The following is an 18417-nucleotide window of genomic DNA, read 5'->3' on the forward strand; positions in this document are numbered from 1 at the left end:
TGTTAATCACGATGTCCAAAAATTCATTATGCATAGAAATAATAGTTTTTTAAGTTTTTAGATAGAAAGCGATCATACTTTAACGTCAATATTTTCTTCTCTAAAGTATAGAAAGTTGATGATTGGTGGTAGGAATTTACACCTATAAAATAGTTCTTTGTAGGATTTAAGGACCTTTTGATAGTACAGTTAATGATTTTTACTAAGAAAATAAAATAAATGAGAAAATAAGCTTTAAATTCTAAGAATAAGAGTGTTTGTTCTTAATTGTGTATGTTTTTTTTTATTTGAAAATATTTATTTAATTTCATACAGAACTTGTTCAACCTTAAAAAAAGGTTAAAAACAAGGCGCATATTGAGGTTTCGATATGTAAGGCCTATATTGTTGTGGAGATCTCAATATTTATCTCATACTATTTCGAGCCTCATTTGAGAACACGAATCAACTGTGTTTCAAAGTATGATGGTGGTGGTGAAGTGCCTTCAAGTGAAAACTTGTCAATATTCTCCAATCCTGAATGACCCGCACCAAAAATATTGTCAGTAGAAGATATTTATCTGAAATAAAATTCAGGCAAACACATAATTATATGTTATTTAACTATGATGAACTAGACCTTTTATTCAGTAAGTATATATATATTACTTAAACTTTGTTAAAAATGGACCGTTTACCTCTTGTAATATCACAAACTCATACATTGTTGAATACCTTGATCGTAGGCAACATTGTCAATATTTAATATTTAATAACTCACAGGTGACCGAATCCTAAATCTTTTGATTACAAGATGAATAATTTGTCATGTGATTCAGAACACATGTAAGTACTATCACAAACTCATTATTTATCAGGATACTTAATTTCATTTCATAATTCTTGTTTACTATTCATTGTTGTATTTGATGTACAAGGTTTATCAATTAGGAATGAATGGTAGTGCTACATTATCTTCAATAAATCTGGGTCCTAAAAGAAAGATGAAATGCTACAACGGGTATTTTGTCAATGGATATGTGTTTCATACTCAAGAATATGGGTAGGTTACAAAGACATATAACAATGGTGTTTGTGTTAAGGGATCGACTTCTAGTGATTTTGAAGTTGACTATTAAGGAAATTAGAAGAGGTAATTGAATTGCAATATCATAGTGAGCATAATATAGTCTTTTTATTCAAATGTTATTGGTATGACACCACTAACAAAGGAATCAGAGTAGATTCCTATCATGGTTTGGCCAAAATTAACTCAAAAGCTACACTCCATAACATCAACAATGTTTTTATTTTCATCAATAAATGCCAACAACTTTATTACATATACACTTCTTTTTTTAGAAAGGATCGTTCAAAAGTTGATTGGTTATTGGTATTGAAAACCGATGCTAAGGGTCGTGTAGAGGTTGTTCAAGATGAGAACGATGACTCAAATATGGGAGATGATGTCTTTCAAGTTAGTGAGTTAATTAAACCATATCGAGTTGCTCCATAGATTGACTTAGAAGAAAATTCAAATTTTCACATCTTCGATAATATTTTTGTTGATATTGACACTGAAGAGTTGAATGTTGTTCTAAACTCTAACGAACAAGCACAAGTCGATGAAGATGATGATAACAATGTTATCAATGTAAAAGATTGCGATGGAGCTAATGAATGGTCAATTGAAGAAGAAGAAGAAGAAGAAGACAATTCCGACTAACTATCAAAACAAGAAAGTATAATGCCATAAACTATAATGTAATAGTTATTGACAAAATTTCAACAAAGAAGTATTTATTATTTACTTTATAATTATTATGTGAACTTGTGTTATTGTATTGTGCGTGTAACTTTCAATCTAAGTATTTGCATGATGAATAGATAGGGAATACAGATAGTCATTCATTGTGCAAAACACCAATGAAAATACCAACGGTTCGTGTTTGTAGGTGTATTTCTGAGGCAAAAGGAATTGTTCCCCTCCTCCTAGCATTGTTCATTGTGCAAAACACTAATGGTTTGTTTTCGTCGGTGTATTCTAGAGGCGAAGGGAACTGTTCCCCTCTCCTTGAGATTGTATTCCAGATGCGAAGGGAATTGTTCCCCTTTTCATGTCAGTGATGTAATTAAAGTCCACTTAGTGAGTGGCAGACAAGGTTCAAATCATATGATTTATGAGTCAATATATGCTTAATGTGTTGAATCGCTTTAAAAACTCGAAAATTGATAAAATCAGGTTAAAATCGAGTGAAATCGATAAAATCATAAAAAATCATGATTTTGGTACCGGTTTTACGATTTCAACAGAAAAAATATATTGCACTGCAATAGTGCAATATATGTTTCCTCCAGGCCAATAGCCACACACCAGTTGTCCGCACTCCACATCACTCATCCATGTTGTACCCTAAATTCCTAAATTTCTTAAGAGAAAATCTTTGAGATCGATGGCTCACGGGTTCCTCTTCATCAACAGCGGCAGAGAAAATCTTTAGAGTTCAGTCTTTGATTCTTCATCAACAGCTCTCTGCCTCTCTCTTTTTTTTTCCATCATCAACGACATCCTCTTCAGTCCTCACTCTTCATCAACAACAGCAGGCGGCAATGATCTCTTTTTTTCCCCTAGTATCAATAGTTTTCTCCTCAAACTTCAAAGTTCAGTCTTCGACTCTTTATTAATAGCTCTCTATCTTTCTCTTTTTTTTCATCATCAACAACATCCTTTTCAATCTTCACTCTTCATCAACAGCTTCCTCTTCAATCTTCATCAACAACACTCTCCTTTTTTTCCATCATCAACAGCTCGTTGGCTTCCTCTTCGGTCTTCACTATAAGTTATTCTATTTATAATGTGATATTCCCCAATCCTCTGTATTTTGCCGATTCTAATTGCCCATGATTTTGAATAAAAATTATTCCCTTTATAATGTTTTGCTTGATGGAATGATTAGTATGATGATTTTGAAGTGATTGAGTAATGAATATGCAGTTGAAATTTTAACCATTGGGAGCTCGCAATCGATATTGAGCACCCAGTCTCAGGAGTTTGCAGCATTGCAAGAACATACAGCCCATCTCATTGAAAAATATGAAAGAATCTCTGCGGATTATGATGAACTCCGTCAAGTGGTCATGGATATGAGATCACAAATGAGTGGTATGTGTGCGTTCTCTTTTTGGCCCTATGGTCCCAGGAACGACCAACCTACTCCTCCAACACCAGCTTTGTTTTAATTTAATTTTATTTGAACATATAAATTTGTAATGAATATTTGGCTTTTATATTAAGATAATTGATTTTTACATACTTGAATTTTATACAATTTAATTTTTTTAATTTTGTGTTCAATAGATTTTTAAAATATATATATATTTAATTATTATAAACGGAGTTACCAAACTGACACAATCCGTCGGTATATTCCAAAGAGTTGGGAAAACATTACTGTATATGTCACTTCAACTATTACATCACCGACGAAATTATTCCATCGATATTTTATAGAGGGTTGGAAAAAATTACTCCAAATGCCACTGCCAATCACCAACAGAATTATTTCATTGGTATATTCCAGTTAGTAAAAAAAAATTTAACTCATTTTCATCTGTAAAATCATCGAGTTTTTTTTTACCGATAGAAATGCTGACAAAAAAAAATTACTGATGAGAGGTTGACTGATGGATATTTTTTGTCCATAAATCGGTCGGTAAAATTCATGTTGATAAAATAATAAAATAGATATTGTTAGAATATTTCATCGATAGAATTATTAAATGCAGTAGAGTTAATGAAAAATATCTATCTAGCTAGGTAAAAGGTATTAATTCAATCAACTTTCCCTAATCCCTCGCTTTTAATATATATAATTCCATTTAGGCTTCATTTGAGTTGTCAACCGCACGGTTGGTAACGCTATTAAACGAACACTTTTATTCATTTTTTATTCCACCAACTCCTCTTTAATACTAAACATACTCCTCAATCATCAAATTAATAGCTAGATAACGAAAGAATAGCTTAAACTATATATTCTTTACCAAATTAACTAATTTCAACTTCAGATATGAACATCAATACAATACTGGAAAATGAACCAAAAAAATTAAAGAATCACTCAAATCCGCTCATACATACTACATCTTAAACACAATTTTGCCCAACTAATTAAATCACTTCTAGCTGTATGTAGTCACAACATATATATTTTGATCTAAACCCACTGCGCGCGCGCGCGCGCGGAGCTAGCTAGCCATAATCCGTTAGCTATACATCACCTTCGATCTTTAGACTTCTCAACGGTAGGGGATTGCACTTGCGTGCTCTTTGAAGAAGCTGGAGACAACTCACCACCAGGAGGCAAGTCTTGTAGAACAGCAAGAATCCGTCGAATGCTAACAGAGCGAGCTGTCTTGAAGCTAGATGATCTCTTATCATTTGTCTTGGAGAAAATATTGGATGATTTTGAAAGGATGAGATAGACCAATCCTTGGACTATGACAAACATCGCCACCTTCAATAACACGTCCCCTAAGCTGCTTTCCATCATCATATTTCTTTTGCTCTGAGTATACACACGATCCAGTTGTTGATCTTGACAAAAAAAAGCTGTTGAATCCTTAACTCCAATCTGAGCTCATGAAGCCATATATTTATAGTGAGAGACAACATCCCTTTTAGAACATCATCCTTGACTAGGCGGCTTACTTTTCAAGCATTCAATAATTTGGCACGCGGGCTTATACTGTTCTTCGTTATCTTTAATCCTTACCACGTACGCATATATAGATACGTGCACGATGATAACAAATTGATGTTCGCACAATTGTGCGAAGGAAAATTCATGCCACCTAAGAGTAGGACCCTCTTTATCCCTTGTCTTGATAGCAACTTGTTGGCCAAAACATACCAAAACTTGTTGTCCTAAGGTATTACATGGAAGTTGCTAGAAAGAGTTGACTGAAGGAATTGGTCAATCTTGATTTCTAGATCTATATTTATGGTCTCCAATTACAGCCCTTCAACTTTCACCGACCACCATCATCTGCTAAGAAGATCAGCGACTACTAATTCTTTGATTATTTATTAAGGATAATTATAATTACAGTTTAATGGAAAAGTCAACCTTCAAAAAAATTGAATGCTTAGTTAAATTTCTTAAAGAACTGTTCAAACCTGCTATTACCAGGGCCATGAAGAATGATGATTAGATTACTTATACCGCACGAGAGAGCTTTCTGCTATTATTCAATCTCAACAAAGAAAAACGATGAGTTCCAAAGGGGAAGGTGTTTGCTTTCAAGGGCATTATGGCTCCACATCACTTTCTGCTGTCCATTTGCTGGACGTGACTCATTATTTTCATCACTTAGCCTTAAGCTGCAGCATAAACTAATGGAATTCCCACACAAGCGCCATCTTAATGCTGCTCAAATACAAATTAACTTGATAGTAATTGTATTTCAATCCGTGTTCCTGAATCTTGATGATCATGATCCTTTACTGAAAAGGTTCAAATGATTATTAGAACTTTTAACGGAAAAAACAATTACTGAAAAACATTTTATGGAGCTTGGTAGGTTCCATTAAGAAAAGCTGGTGTTTCAATTAATTTTCAAAACTTTCACAAGACAAGAGCACATCGAAACTCTCATACACCCCTTCTACCAGAGCCGGACTTGGTCAAAGATCTTAATCTAACAAGAAACTTGGCCTTCCTCTTCTTCCCGCTAATCTTGCCTGGAGATGAGTCCCAATTCTCCGGTGACGACCCTACCGTTAACACACTCTGTGGTGACCTTGTCAAGGTCACCGTATCTTCATACTCTATACTAGTATTTAGATGTTCAGTGCCACCAGCACTCAAAATTCTGGTTTGCATTGCAGACACCACTTCTGTCATTGCTAAATCAGCATTGCTCCCTCTATTCCGCAGCAATATCTCCCCTATCTGAGCAGGAGTGAGTGCGCCACCTGACCGTAAACAGCTCTCTACCGCATCAAACAAAGAATGCTCCTCTATCCCAAGATAGTTCATGGCCAATGCCTTGAACGCGTGCATACCACAAGGGCCTAAGCTTACATGCACATCCATCCGCCCGCATCTAACCAATGCAGGATCCACTTTGTCTCTGTGATTGGTTGTGAACACTATTATCCTCTCCTCCCCGCAACATGACCATAATCCATCTGTGAAGTTGAGGAGACCTGATAAGGTAACACGCCCACTCTCCTCTAATAACTGATAATTGCCTGAACGCGGGTCCTTATTATAACCTGATGATGATGATGTTTTCCTTCTTGTAGCTGTAGCAGTAGTGGCCTTTAGCATTCTATCAGCAGTCAGATCAAGGGAACAATCTATGTCCTCGATCACAATTATTGATCTATTCCTAGTTTGGATTAGCAGAGCTCTGAGATCTGAGTTGTCTGTGACTTTGGTGAGTTCAAGATCATACACATCGTAGCACAAATAATTAGCCATTGCAGCTATTAGACTTGATTTGCCTGACCCTGGAGGACCATAGAGCAAGTAACCCCTCTTCCATGCCCTCCCAACTCTATGATAGTACTCTCTGCCACTAGCAAATGCCTTCAAGTCCTCCATTATCTGCCTCTTCAATTGAGGCTCCAGAGCCAGCGTTTCGAAGGTGGATGGATGACGGAAAGGAACTGAGACCCAGCCTGACTCGTATGAAGCATTGCCATTGTTAGTGAACAGCCTCCTCTCTCTTGATACTCGCTCGAACTCTTCAGCACGCGATGTCACATGCTGGAGATAAGGCGACAGCAGCATATGCCGGTGTCTCTTTGGAAGTTTGAGAGTAAAGCTACGTTTCTCTTCTAATGAGTCCTGTACAGTGTCAACTTGGTGTGTCCAACAAAGGGAGTGGCCATTGAAGGAGTCGTGGATGGTGTGATTGGGAGCTATAGTGAAGGAAATGCAATTGGATGACCTGGACCGGGAGAGGGAGAAGCGTCTGCAAGTGGAGGCAGTGGCAGAGGAGTTGACAGAGTTGAGGTAGAGGTTGACATGGCGATAGAGATCATTGATGTCAACACCACAGTAGCCATTAAATTCCGGGATGTCAAAGTATGAATATTGGGAAATGAGGTCTTGGAGGGACTCAATGAGGGAGTGAAGAAGGGAGAGGACTTGTGCAGGTAAGATGTTTTGAAGTACTGTGAGAAGACCTAAGAGTGACCAAAGTTGTGACAATATATCCATATCAGTCTGTTGTGTGTTCTTGGGTTGGTGAATTATGATTTTGTCTCTGCCTAGCTATTTGTAATGTTCGATATATCAAGTATAGAAGATGAAAAATGGGAAGAGAAGGTGGGGAATGTTGATTGATTATGTGGATTCTGTATGTTTATGGTTTTGGACACTAACACAGTGCAGGTGAGATATATGCAAAGCAGCAGCAAAGATAAAGCTAAAGGTGAAGCCCACTACTCTTCTTTTGCTTTTCTTTTGCCATGTAAGCTGTCATAGCATTGATAGACGCGCTGGTTAGAGTTGAAAGAAAAGAAAGAAGAGAAGAGAAGAGAAGAAGCACATAAACCACAGGGCGTCCATGCCAAGAACACGAGAAGATAGATTGCTTTTGCTTTTGTCTCCTTTTTTACCAATCATCTTTTGTTTTTTCCTTCTCTTAATCTATCTGGGATTCGCATAGGTCAGAGAATGTTCGTTGGAACAATTACACTCATCATTGATCGAAGAATATATGCAAATGATGATCCATATGTAAGTGGTGCTGTATATAATCCTATTCATTATTTTTCACATCAATTACCTCTCGCATTCCATCAACCAATCTGGTACTTCTTTTCTTAATTTGAATATTTATTTTCTCTATGCATGCATGAATGAAATATTGAGAAATATGTTACATGCTTTGAATAATTAAACGACACTATAATATAGAGAGAAGTAGAGCTACGATTTACCACAGTTAGTTATATGATGCAGATAGATCTGCAGAAATTAAAAGTTTTGAATATTTGGGTGAGGATTTGACACTGTTAAATGGGGATTTAATCCAAGTTGATTATGTGAATAGCCTCGCAAACATTTTTAAATATTAGGGGGATAGATTTAGATCAAGTAGGAAGTCTAATTGCAACAAATTAGATCAGCACTTTGAAACTAAGATAACAGAAGATTCGACCGTTAGATTGAGTTTAAATTTTTCTAGGTGATTCTGTAATTTTTTTATAGAAAGCCACTTTAATGTAATTATGTAATTTTATTATTTTCCTAGGATTTTTTGAATTTATTATTTTTATTTTTTATTCTATTTTAATTTCCTTAAGTTACCAAAAATATATAAGGAGTGGGATATTCAATGTAGCACTAGAGAGAGTTTGTTGTAGATTGTAATAGTGAATTAATGTTTTTATCCTTCATCAAATCAGCCAAGAAAACTAACTTCAAGGGTAAAACGGTTTTTTTTGTTTTTTTAAATATTAAAATACTTACACTACCCTTAAAAAGAAAAAAAATATGATGGTTGGTTTCTAGGGACTTTTTTTGAAATTTCACATTTTATTGCACATCAAAGTTACTAAATTACCCTCGCTTTCAGAATTAATTTATTTTTTGGGGGGCTCCTTTTTGTATTTTCATTTGAGTTTTTTCACTATAATTGAATGGGTAGAGGCCTAAATTGGTCTTTACAATAATTTAAAAATTATTAAAAAATAAAACTCGCCAAATGCATGCCTCACATGCAAAGGCGCATGGAAAGTTCCACAGAGTTTTAGAGGTGTGTTAGGATGTGATAGATGGATTGTCATCAAAGCTATTTTCTTTTCATTTCTCTCTCCTCCCTTACAATTCATGCCTAGCATTGAAAAATTCATGGAAATCTCCTTGGTTGAGAATATTTGAGTAATATTTCTCTTTCTTTTGAAATTTTAATTTGTGTCCTTCACCTTTTTGTATGTTTTTTATTTTATTTTTCAATTTCATCCTTTAATCTGGATTTTTCATGTTTTGGTTTTTCAAATTTGATCGTGATTTTTTTTCTTTATTTTCTTCTTGCCTTTTTTTTGAACTTTTAATTTTTTTTAATTTCATCTTTTAATCAAAAATTTTAATTTTTAATTTTTTTTTATATTTGGTCCTCATTCTCTTGGTGGTTTCTTCTTTAATTCTTTTGTGAAATTGATTTTTCTTTTCAATTTAACCTTTCAATTCAAAATTATTTTTTTAATTGTTGTTTTTTCTTTTGGATCTTTTTTTTGTGATGGAATGTTTTTTCAATCTCAACTTTTGGCATTTGATTTATTGAAATTTGAGCTTCATGGTTTTTTTTTAATTTGAAACTTCCATTCAAACAATCAATATTGATTTTTTTAAAATAAGCTTTATGGTTTTTTTTATTTTTTTATAGGGTTATTCGAATCTCATGATCTGATTCATGGGCTTAACGAATTAACATGGATGGACCCACACTTTTTTTTCTTTTAATTATTGTTTTTGTGCAAGAGAGATATATCTGGTTACGTAAGAACAATAGAATGGAATTAGGATCAAATTGTAAAAATTGATGTTGCCACTTTATATACGAAAATTTGCTTTAAAGATGATGAATAGAAATTCTTTAGAAATCCTAGAAATAAAATTCACATGAAAGGGAATTTGGAAAGTTGTAGAAATTTTATGTTAATATGGTTAAAATTATAAAGATCAATTTGGATGGTCCAATTGGATAAAAAAGACTATATTAAATCTTACATAATCATCATGTCAACTTTGAGTTTTCTCTCTCTCTCTCTCTCTTTTTAAGGTTTCTTTATTTATCAATATTAGTTTTATTATTCCATGAATTTTTAAATAAATGTATGATCCAGTTACAAGATGGGAAAAAAATCACGTTCATATTGGAAATGTACACAGTTAATACCAAAAGAATTGCAGAACAAATTAGTTTTTATTATCATTTACTCTTTTTTTTTCTTTAATAACACGTTCTTCAAAAACAAATTAGGACAGATAATACGTTATTTGTCCTAGCTGCAATAAAAAGATTAAGAGCTCAAGCAAGTGGGCTCTAAAAAAATGGATCATGCAGCTGATTTGCCTAACAACAATTGGCCTTTTTTATATATAATTTTTTATATTTTTTTCCAAAAATCTTTTATTTATATTTAAATTAATCCATCTTCTCTCTTTTATTTTTTTATATACTTTATTTTAAATAAAAATTATTTTTTAGTTATTTATATGTATATAGTTTTTGAAGAGATTATTCTAATTCATCTATAATTATTTTTACGTTTTAAATAAATAAAAAATATCTTTTTTTGGATAATATTTCTAATATGAATTACCTTGCATAATATATTTTTTTTACTTTTATTTTATTCAATCAATTTCATGTGTATTTGTTTTTATTATCAATTTTTTAAATGAGAATCTGATTTTTAAAAAAAATTAATTCTTAATTTATTTGATTATATGTATGTATAAGTTTTCTGATTTACACTTATAATTTTTTATATTAAAATACGTGTTGGAAAATTCTACATGTATAGTTTTTTATAAAAAATAATTTACTTGCGGCATAGCGCAGGTTAAATAGCTAGTTATATCTATAATAAACATTAAAGTGGGTGGGAGGGTTTTAGAATTTAACATGTAACTAGAGTAGCATTGAGATTGACATTAATCATCTAATAGCAATATTGATTTTAAGTTTAAGCATTAAAATATTTCATTTTGGTCTCTAAAGAATTGGTTTTTTTATCATTTTATTTTTTTAATTTTTTTTCTTTGAGGTTATGTGAAACAAAATATTGATTGATACAAATCATATCTAATTTTTTAACTCATAGCTTTATAAATTGTCTTATTTGTATTTTTATTCCCATTTAAGAAATGATACATTAGCATCCATACATTATTGAGTTTTCACATTTACCCTTCACTTTTCTCAATTTTAGTATGTCTTTTCAATTTAATCTCCAAAATTATTTCTTTAGAAGTTTTCATATTTAATTTTTTCATATTTTATTAATTAATCTTGCATAATCAATTAAAATCATTGCTTTTAATTTAAGAAAAATCCTTTACTGGTATGATTATCATGATTTTTATTATTATAGAAATAAGTAACAAGCTCCTGTAATTAATATATTTTAAATATTTGTTTTCATATGAAAAATTAAATTGTTTTTATGATGCAAAAAATGTATATATCAAAATCTTCATCTTTTTAAATTATCAATTAAAAATGATAAATTGCATTAAAATATGTTTCTTACAGAAACTCTATTTTAGTGATGTGTATTTTTTTTTTAAGGATTATCTTCGGTACATTTAATACTAATTATTATGACAACCCATCTTATGCTAAGATAAATATTCCACCAAGAATATATAAAAACTTATCTGTTTTTAAGGAAGTCATATTTGCATTTGCATGCACTGTCCTCCTTTTCTTTCTACTGACACGTATAGTTTTTAAAACCAATCCGGTTTAAAATTTGAGTTAGAGATTTTGATCGGGTCATCAGGTCATTCTGGTCAATCTATATTTTTTAAAAAATTCAAAACGGTATTGTTTTTGTAAAAATAAAATAAAAAATTCAACGGGTTGCAACCAAATTTTACCGGGTCACATCGGATCATGACTTTTCCTATTTTTTCTTCAACACAGCCCGGTTCTAGCCCCGGATCGACCCGCCGGGCTAGACCGGGTTTTAAAACTATGCTTACACGTTTTATTAGATTCAATTACAAGAATTATTTCAATAATTAATTCAAAAACAATTAATTACCGGTTGTATTCGGGAAAAAAGGGGATATTAAGGAATTGTAATGAAAATTAAAAATTGAAGTGTAAGATATGTTGGTCGATAAAAAGAGAAAATAAATTAAGGTTTTTTTTTTCATGTATAACGGCGTGAAATATAATTTTAAAAAATGAACCGGGTCGATAAAGCTAGAATAGTATTTTAAAGGTTGATTGAGTTCAATTTAGTTTAACAAAAAAAAATAAAAAAAAAATAAACTGCAATTGTTTTAATTAAAAAAATTTTAAAAATTTAATTAATTAATGATTTAAGTTATAATGAGATTATACCTAAATCAATCAAATTATTAATTCAGTTTAGATTTTTGATTAAATCAGTTGAGTTTTTTTTTAAATAAATTTAAATTGATTTCTAAAACAATAACATGAATTATAAGTAGATTAGAAATCATGGGTTCTTCCAAGTAGTTGGATATTTATCTCTCTTTTATTTTTATACATAATTAATCATTATTTCTTTATAACATTGTGAGAAATTCAGCTAAACTTCCGTTTATTAAAGAGTTTTTATGGCATGAGTGAGTGCTTTCTGATTTTGTGTGAACAAAGCAAAATATATCAAAATATGCAGCTAGTTCATCTTTGAAATTCCATATCTCTTCCTTTCCTGCTAATTCATCCATCCTCTTTCCATCTTAACAAACAAAAAGTGATTGCAAGTGGAGAAATTGACTACAATTTCTCAAGTGACCACTTCACCAGAAGCCAGAAACTCGTTTTTTAATTTCTTCTCTAAGGAAAAGAAGACCATAATTGAAAATCACACTTGTTCTAGGCAAAAGCCCAAATAAATGAAGTTTTGCACGCATTTACCTTGAATTCTTATCTTTCCGTGAACTCACCGACCTAATAATTGTGACGTATTCCTACCTAACACTTCTGGATTTTCAAAACCTAATATTTGAAATTTTATTACTTTATGTGTTACCGTGAAAAGTGATGTGTTCCAATTTGAAATATCAAAGACGCAATCCCCTGTATTGCATCTTAAGTCATAGCTCATACCTAGCTATAATAAGGGATGAAGTTTCAAATATCTAAATAGTTTAGAACATAACTCCTAAGTTGGATAATTGAATAATTAATTAGTTCTATCAATCTCATTCATTTTTTCTAGTCAAGATGGTTGATAACCTGTATTTAGTGTTTTGTAAGCCAAGGTGACTTACGGCAAGTACCTGCAAAAGATTTCTTTTAGTGAAAATGAAGATTTTCCGATATATAAATAAGTATTCTTTTTAGAAAGAGAAAATACAATAATATTCTAGAGAAAGGTGCTCTAAAAATATATATACAGTAGAGAATGAAGATTGTGAATCTTTATTTTAAAAGTCTTATAGTATATTTATAACTCATTAGTTTTGTTTTTTTTTTTTTTTTGTGAAGAGGAAGGTCTCTAAAATGTAATCACATAGCCAAGCCCAATCGCGTATTGGTCTAGCTAGCGCTGGACCTAGCGTGTCGGGGTTTGGCAGACTGCCGCCAAACCTAATCGTGGTTGGATTTGACTAGCATCAGACCCAATATTCCTGAGGCTAAGCGCACACTGCCAAACTTAATTGCGTCTAGTTTTGGCAAACACCATACCTAGCGTGCCTGAAGTTTGAAGTTTGGCACAATGTCAAGCCCTCACTCAGAGCATGTTTATTTTTTTTAGGCATGCTCAATAAAGGATAGTTATAGGAGTTTTTTAGACTCGTTAAAAATAAATTTATCCATAAGGCTAATTTGTTTTAGGAAAAATGATTAGAAATGGAAATGGGGGAACCTCATATTAATCCCCGGGTATTTATCAATTCTCAACTGGATTCCCAATTTGGCTCCCAAAGTAGCAGAACTTCCTCAATCTAGTCCCCCTTCTAAATTGAAAGAATGTATTACGCAGAAAGACCTTTTTCTGAAGAAATTTTATGTTTCTACGAAAAAATGGGAAGATTTTAAACGGAAGACCTGGTTGAGGAATGGTTGAGGGACTAAATCCTAGTTTGCTCGATGTAAGAGAAAGGCTCTCACAAACTAGAAAAATGCTTTATGCAAAGGTACATATATCAAGCCACGAGACATTCTAGGATCCAAAACAAATCAAAGCAAAATGCTTTATGCAAAGGCATACATCCTATTGTTGGATTACAGAACTCTTCCTTGTATCTTTCCTGGTAGCAAAAACAAATGGGAAAAGTAATACCCGTTGCCGCACCATCATTACACTTCCATTAACACAGTCCTACTAAAAAAAAGAAAAAAAATACATATATATATTGAAAAGACTGGAGTTATACATTTGGTTCATGCACTGCTATAGCTAACAAATATTCATATTCCATTAGGATGTATATACTTGCTGGCTGAATGCGTCCTGTGGTATGTGTTACCTGCTCAAGAGAGGAAACCAACGTTCTTGGAAATAGGAGTGGTAAGAGATCAAGAAAAAGAGAAAAACAAGCAGAAACCCAACACCCCAAGGAGTTCCTCCAGCCCTATGAAGAGAGTCCTTCTCCGGCAAAGGAATGTAATGGGAAATCCCCCTGCCATATCGATGATCATCATTGGAAAACAAATGAACAAGCAGCAAAAGCAGCAAGGGAGAAACCGAGAGGAACAGCTTCACTTGATCGAGCATGCTCTCTAGCACTGGCTCGTAGTTGATGTACCATGATAGACCAACGAACATTAGCAGTATAAGCAGGAAGAAGCAGAGGTGTACTGGTAATGGAGGCTGAGAGCTGCAAGATGATGATGATGATGATGAATATGAGTAACTATTGCCCATTTCTTTTTTCTTGAATAATATTTCTGATTTTTACCCAAAAGAGAAGCAATAAAAGTGATTAAGCTTGGTGTGTTGTGAAGCGAGGAAGATGCAGAGAGGGTTTATATAGAGTGGAGGATGTGTAATTAATGTGTTTTTTCGTAGCATAACGAAGAAAAAATGAGAACTTTACTTGAAAAATAAATTATTAAATCCCTCGGACGGTGGAAATTTTACATGGCCGAGGTTTATGCCATAAAAAGGTGGCTAATGAGGAAATGCCACGTATCACCGACCACGGAATAGATTAGATATATCCTGTATGTATCAGTTTTTCAAGCTCCTTGGATTCTATCTATTTTTGGATTTACTGTTTTTTTTTTCAGAGCAGCTCGCGCCACGCTAGGGGTAGGATTTGTAAGAGAAAAATTAAGAAGATGGTGATTATGTTTTATAAAATAAATTGAAAAATATATAAGTTGATAAATCATATAAAAGAATTATTAATGATAATTAAGAATTAAAAAGAAAAGTTGATCATTGATTTATATGTAAATATTTAATCTAGTGACATGGGTAACTCTTTATTTTTTATTTAATTATGTAGTGATAAAAATATATATTCATATGAAACAAAATGATTTAAATCCTAACAAAAAAAAAAGTCAAGAGATTCTGGGTTGTTATGCATTTATTTTTTTTATTGGAAGTATTGTTTATTGAATAAGAAAATAAAAGCAATAATTAAATTATAAATTAGCAAAACAAATTAGAAGTAAAAATATATCTCTCTAATCAAAACTTGTATTTTCTTATTCACAAAACAAATGTCTCTTTTTATTAAGAGTGTTGTTTTTAAATTGAAATTTATCTAATCTTAAAAGGAAGTTTCAATAAAAAAAATACAAATCAACAAGTTTTACATGAAATATCAAAAATAAAAAAATCCAAGAAAAATCATATAAAATATTTGCAATAAAATAGATATTTTGCTTGCATTAAATATTCATGAGGAGATTTAAAAAAAATTGTTAATATCACCGTAACAAAACTATAATATTATTTGAAAACGCAGATTCCAACATTTGTTTACTAAAAAAAACTATCATGTAGGTCTTTCAACCTAATTTTGAAACCATAAAATATATTTTAATTAAAAAATAACTCAAAAATAAAAATATAAAACATCGATTAATCTTATCAAATATCACTGCCTTACCACCAGACATGACTGAAAGTAAAAATTACCTTGATTTAATTTTAAAAAAATAATTCAAAAACATATAAATTATATTTATAGCAGTTATGGATGCCTATAATTTATATACCCCGTAGCTTTCTCTTTTGTTATTTTTTTCAACAAATTTCTCTCTGTTTTTTTTTCAAATACTAAAACGCAAATGTAATGGAATTACTTTATCTTTATGAAAGGTTAGGACTAATAATTTTGGTTTGTTAACATTAAGCTAACCCCCAATGTTTTTTTTTATTATTATTATCGTGGTTGTCCGGACCAGCTTACGCGCACCTCGACTAATCCCACGGGCCCTGAAGTTAATAACCATGTAAGCCTCCAGTGGCCATCATATAAGCAACCACAGGATTCGAACCTGAGATCTAAGAAAGAGCAAACCTTTTAGTTCCAAACTTTTATCATTAGGTCACCACCTAGATGGTTGCTAACCCAATGTTGTTTTTTGCGCACGAAGAGCATTAAAACTTTCAAGACCTTGACCTATTACACGAGCCAGCTGGCTATGGATGCTGAATAATTAGGGAGGCTCTTTTGGGCAATAGTTTAAGGTTGCTCCAGAGAAAGTGGGTTACCGGTGCGATCTCTGTAAGGTCCACAGCACAATCAGCTTCGGATGGAGAGTTTTCTGTCATCTTTTGAGGCTGAGCCCCACCAATAAAGGAGGCTGTAGATTGCCTTGGATGCTGCTGCTTTCTTCTATCTTGAACGTTGCCTGCTCCACTGGCAACACAGATTTATTAATATAATAAGGAATCAAGCTTAGCTAGATCCAATCCACCGTGCTGATGAAACTGCCACTCACCTAAAGTAAAAAAGACTCGACATATTTTTGTTTTCTTAGACCTTAAGGGTTAAGTATCCGATTAATTTGAGGTTATATATATATATATATATATATATTGAGATCAGTTTGTACACATCTCGATTATTTTTATGGGTCTTAAAATCAACGATTATTTAACCTTTAGTGATCCTAAAATTTATGAAACTTGAATTAATGATTTTTAATCAGCAAATATAGAATCTGACCAGTTCAATCATACCCTTTAAAATTTTAAATAATATATATATATTTGGTTAAATTAATTTGAATTCAATTTTTAAGCACCGATTTGTTTGAGTCAAACTTTCATAAAGACTTCTGTAAAAATATTAGTAAGAGTCAATCATCTGATTTTCAATTTTTTTTTAACTTTGAAAAAAAATTAATCTCACCTGCGACGACGTATTACATGCGGCGGATAACGTGCCACTAGTCTAGTCAGTAACTGAGGAGTGACTTTACAGGACGTGTTGGTATACTATTGGGCCAACAAAATAGAAGATGTTGCTTATGGGCTAAAAAGATCAGAGTTGCTAATCCAATGGGCTCGAAGTAAAAAGACCTTTCAAAAATCCAACGGGCTGACTATGTGCTATCAAAATTCCAAACCCTAATTTTCCGATCCAAATCCATGTATGCATGTATGTATACAAAATAAATGGTACTTTAAGAATTAAAAATGACCAATTGTTAAAATGAGTTAAAACCATTTGAATAAAAAAATTCAATTGATTTTTTTTTAAATTGTAACTACAATATTTTTTTAAAACATTTCTAACCAAGATTATTATTTTTAAAATTATAATATTTTTAATTCGATTCTCACTCATATCTTGAATAATTCAGTTAATTTGCCTACCTTCAATAAAAATTAGAGGGCATGTAGCCTTGTTGTTCTTTTGTCAGTAATCAAAGATAGATAATATCTCCGGCGGCCATATGATATGGCTGTGCGGTGAACTGAACAACTTTCCAGTCCACTTTCTGTTTCAATTTTCAATTAATCTTGGACCGTTGCAGGCCCCACCACAACATGCTCTTCTCCACAAAACTCCTCCTTTACATTGATTGCCCCTTGTACGCATTGCCACCCTCTCGATTTTTAGCGAACCCCACTTGACTTTGACTATAATAGGTCTATGAATTAAAATGGATGAAATTCTTCAATTGAAAGTTCTTTATATATATATATATAACATTAATTTAATATAAAGTGATAGGAGGTTGGGAATGGCAAAGCAGTAGATAGTAGATGGTATTTTAAAATTCTAACCCATTTTAATAAAAGTTTCGAGAAAATAACATGTATTAAAAAATTATTTAAAAAATAATACAGTTAAAACATAAAAATAATGATAGAACAAAATCACTATTGAAAATAATGGTTATTTTAAAAATTAGATAGTAGGTTGGGAATGGCAAAGATAATATTTTAAAATTCTAACCCATTTGAATAAAATTTTTGAAAAAATAAAATATATTAAAAAATTATTTTAAAAATAATATAGTTTGAACATGAGAATAATGGTTAAACAAAACCATTATTAAAAGTAATATTTGAATACAACTGCTATTGGAAATAATTGTTTTAAAATTTATATCTCTCTCTTTTTTTATTTAATTAACATGTATAAAAAATTAACCTAAAATTTTATGAAAATTCAATGGCTAAAAAATAAAATTAAAGATTCAATGACCAAGAAAAAATGGATCACTGATGACACCCTGGAAATCCGTTTTATATACTTCTAACATCGTTAGAAATATCTCAACAAAATAATT

At 31.9% G+C, this 18417-nt stretch overlaps 2 protein-coding genes across 2 annotated transcripts; both read right to left on the reverse strand.

The window, feature by feature from the left end:
- Positions 1-3999: 3999 nt before the first annotated feature.
- LOC133679442 (uncharacterized) lies at positions 4000-4691 on the reverse strand. Its single transcript, XM_062102047.1, has one exon. It carries the CDS (start codon positions 4533-4535, stop codon positions 4257-4259), a length of 279 nt encoding a protein of 92 aa, XP_061958031.1. The 5' UTR covers positions 4536-4691; the 3' UTR covers positions 4000-4256.
- Positions 4000-7465, reverse strand: LOC133679441 (AAA-ATPase At4g25835-like). The gene has a single exon (XM_062102046.1). It carries the CDS (start codon positions 7209-7211, stop codon positions 5634-5636), a length of 1578 nt encoding a protein of 525 aa, XP_061958030.1. The 5' UTR covers positions 7212-7465; the 3' UTR covers positions 4000-5633.
- Between the last annotated feature and the right edge of the window lie 10952 nt (positions 7466-18417).

This window comes from Populus nigra, chromosome 19, assembly GCF_951802175.1.
Source record: "Populus nigra chromosome 19, ddPopNigr1.1, whole genome shotgun sequence".
Taxonomy (NCBI): Eukaryota; Viridiplantae; Streptophyta; class Magnoliopsida; order Malpighiales; family Salicaceae; genus Populus; species Populus nigra.

Bases quoted from the DNA above. Each gene is read 5' to 3' on its own strand.
- LOC133679442 (XM_062102047.1), bottom strand. From the start codon at position 4,535: ATGATGATGGAAAGCAGCTTAGGGGACGTGTTATTGAAGGTGGCGATG.
- LOC133679441 (XM_062102046.1), bottom strand. From the start codon at position 7,211: ATGGATATATTGTCACAACTTTGGTCACTCTTAGGTCTTCTCACAGTA.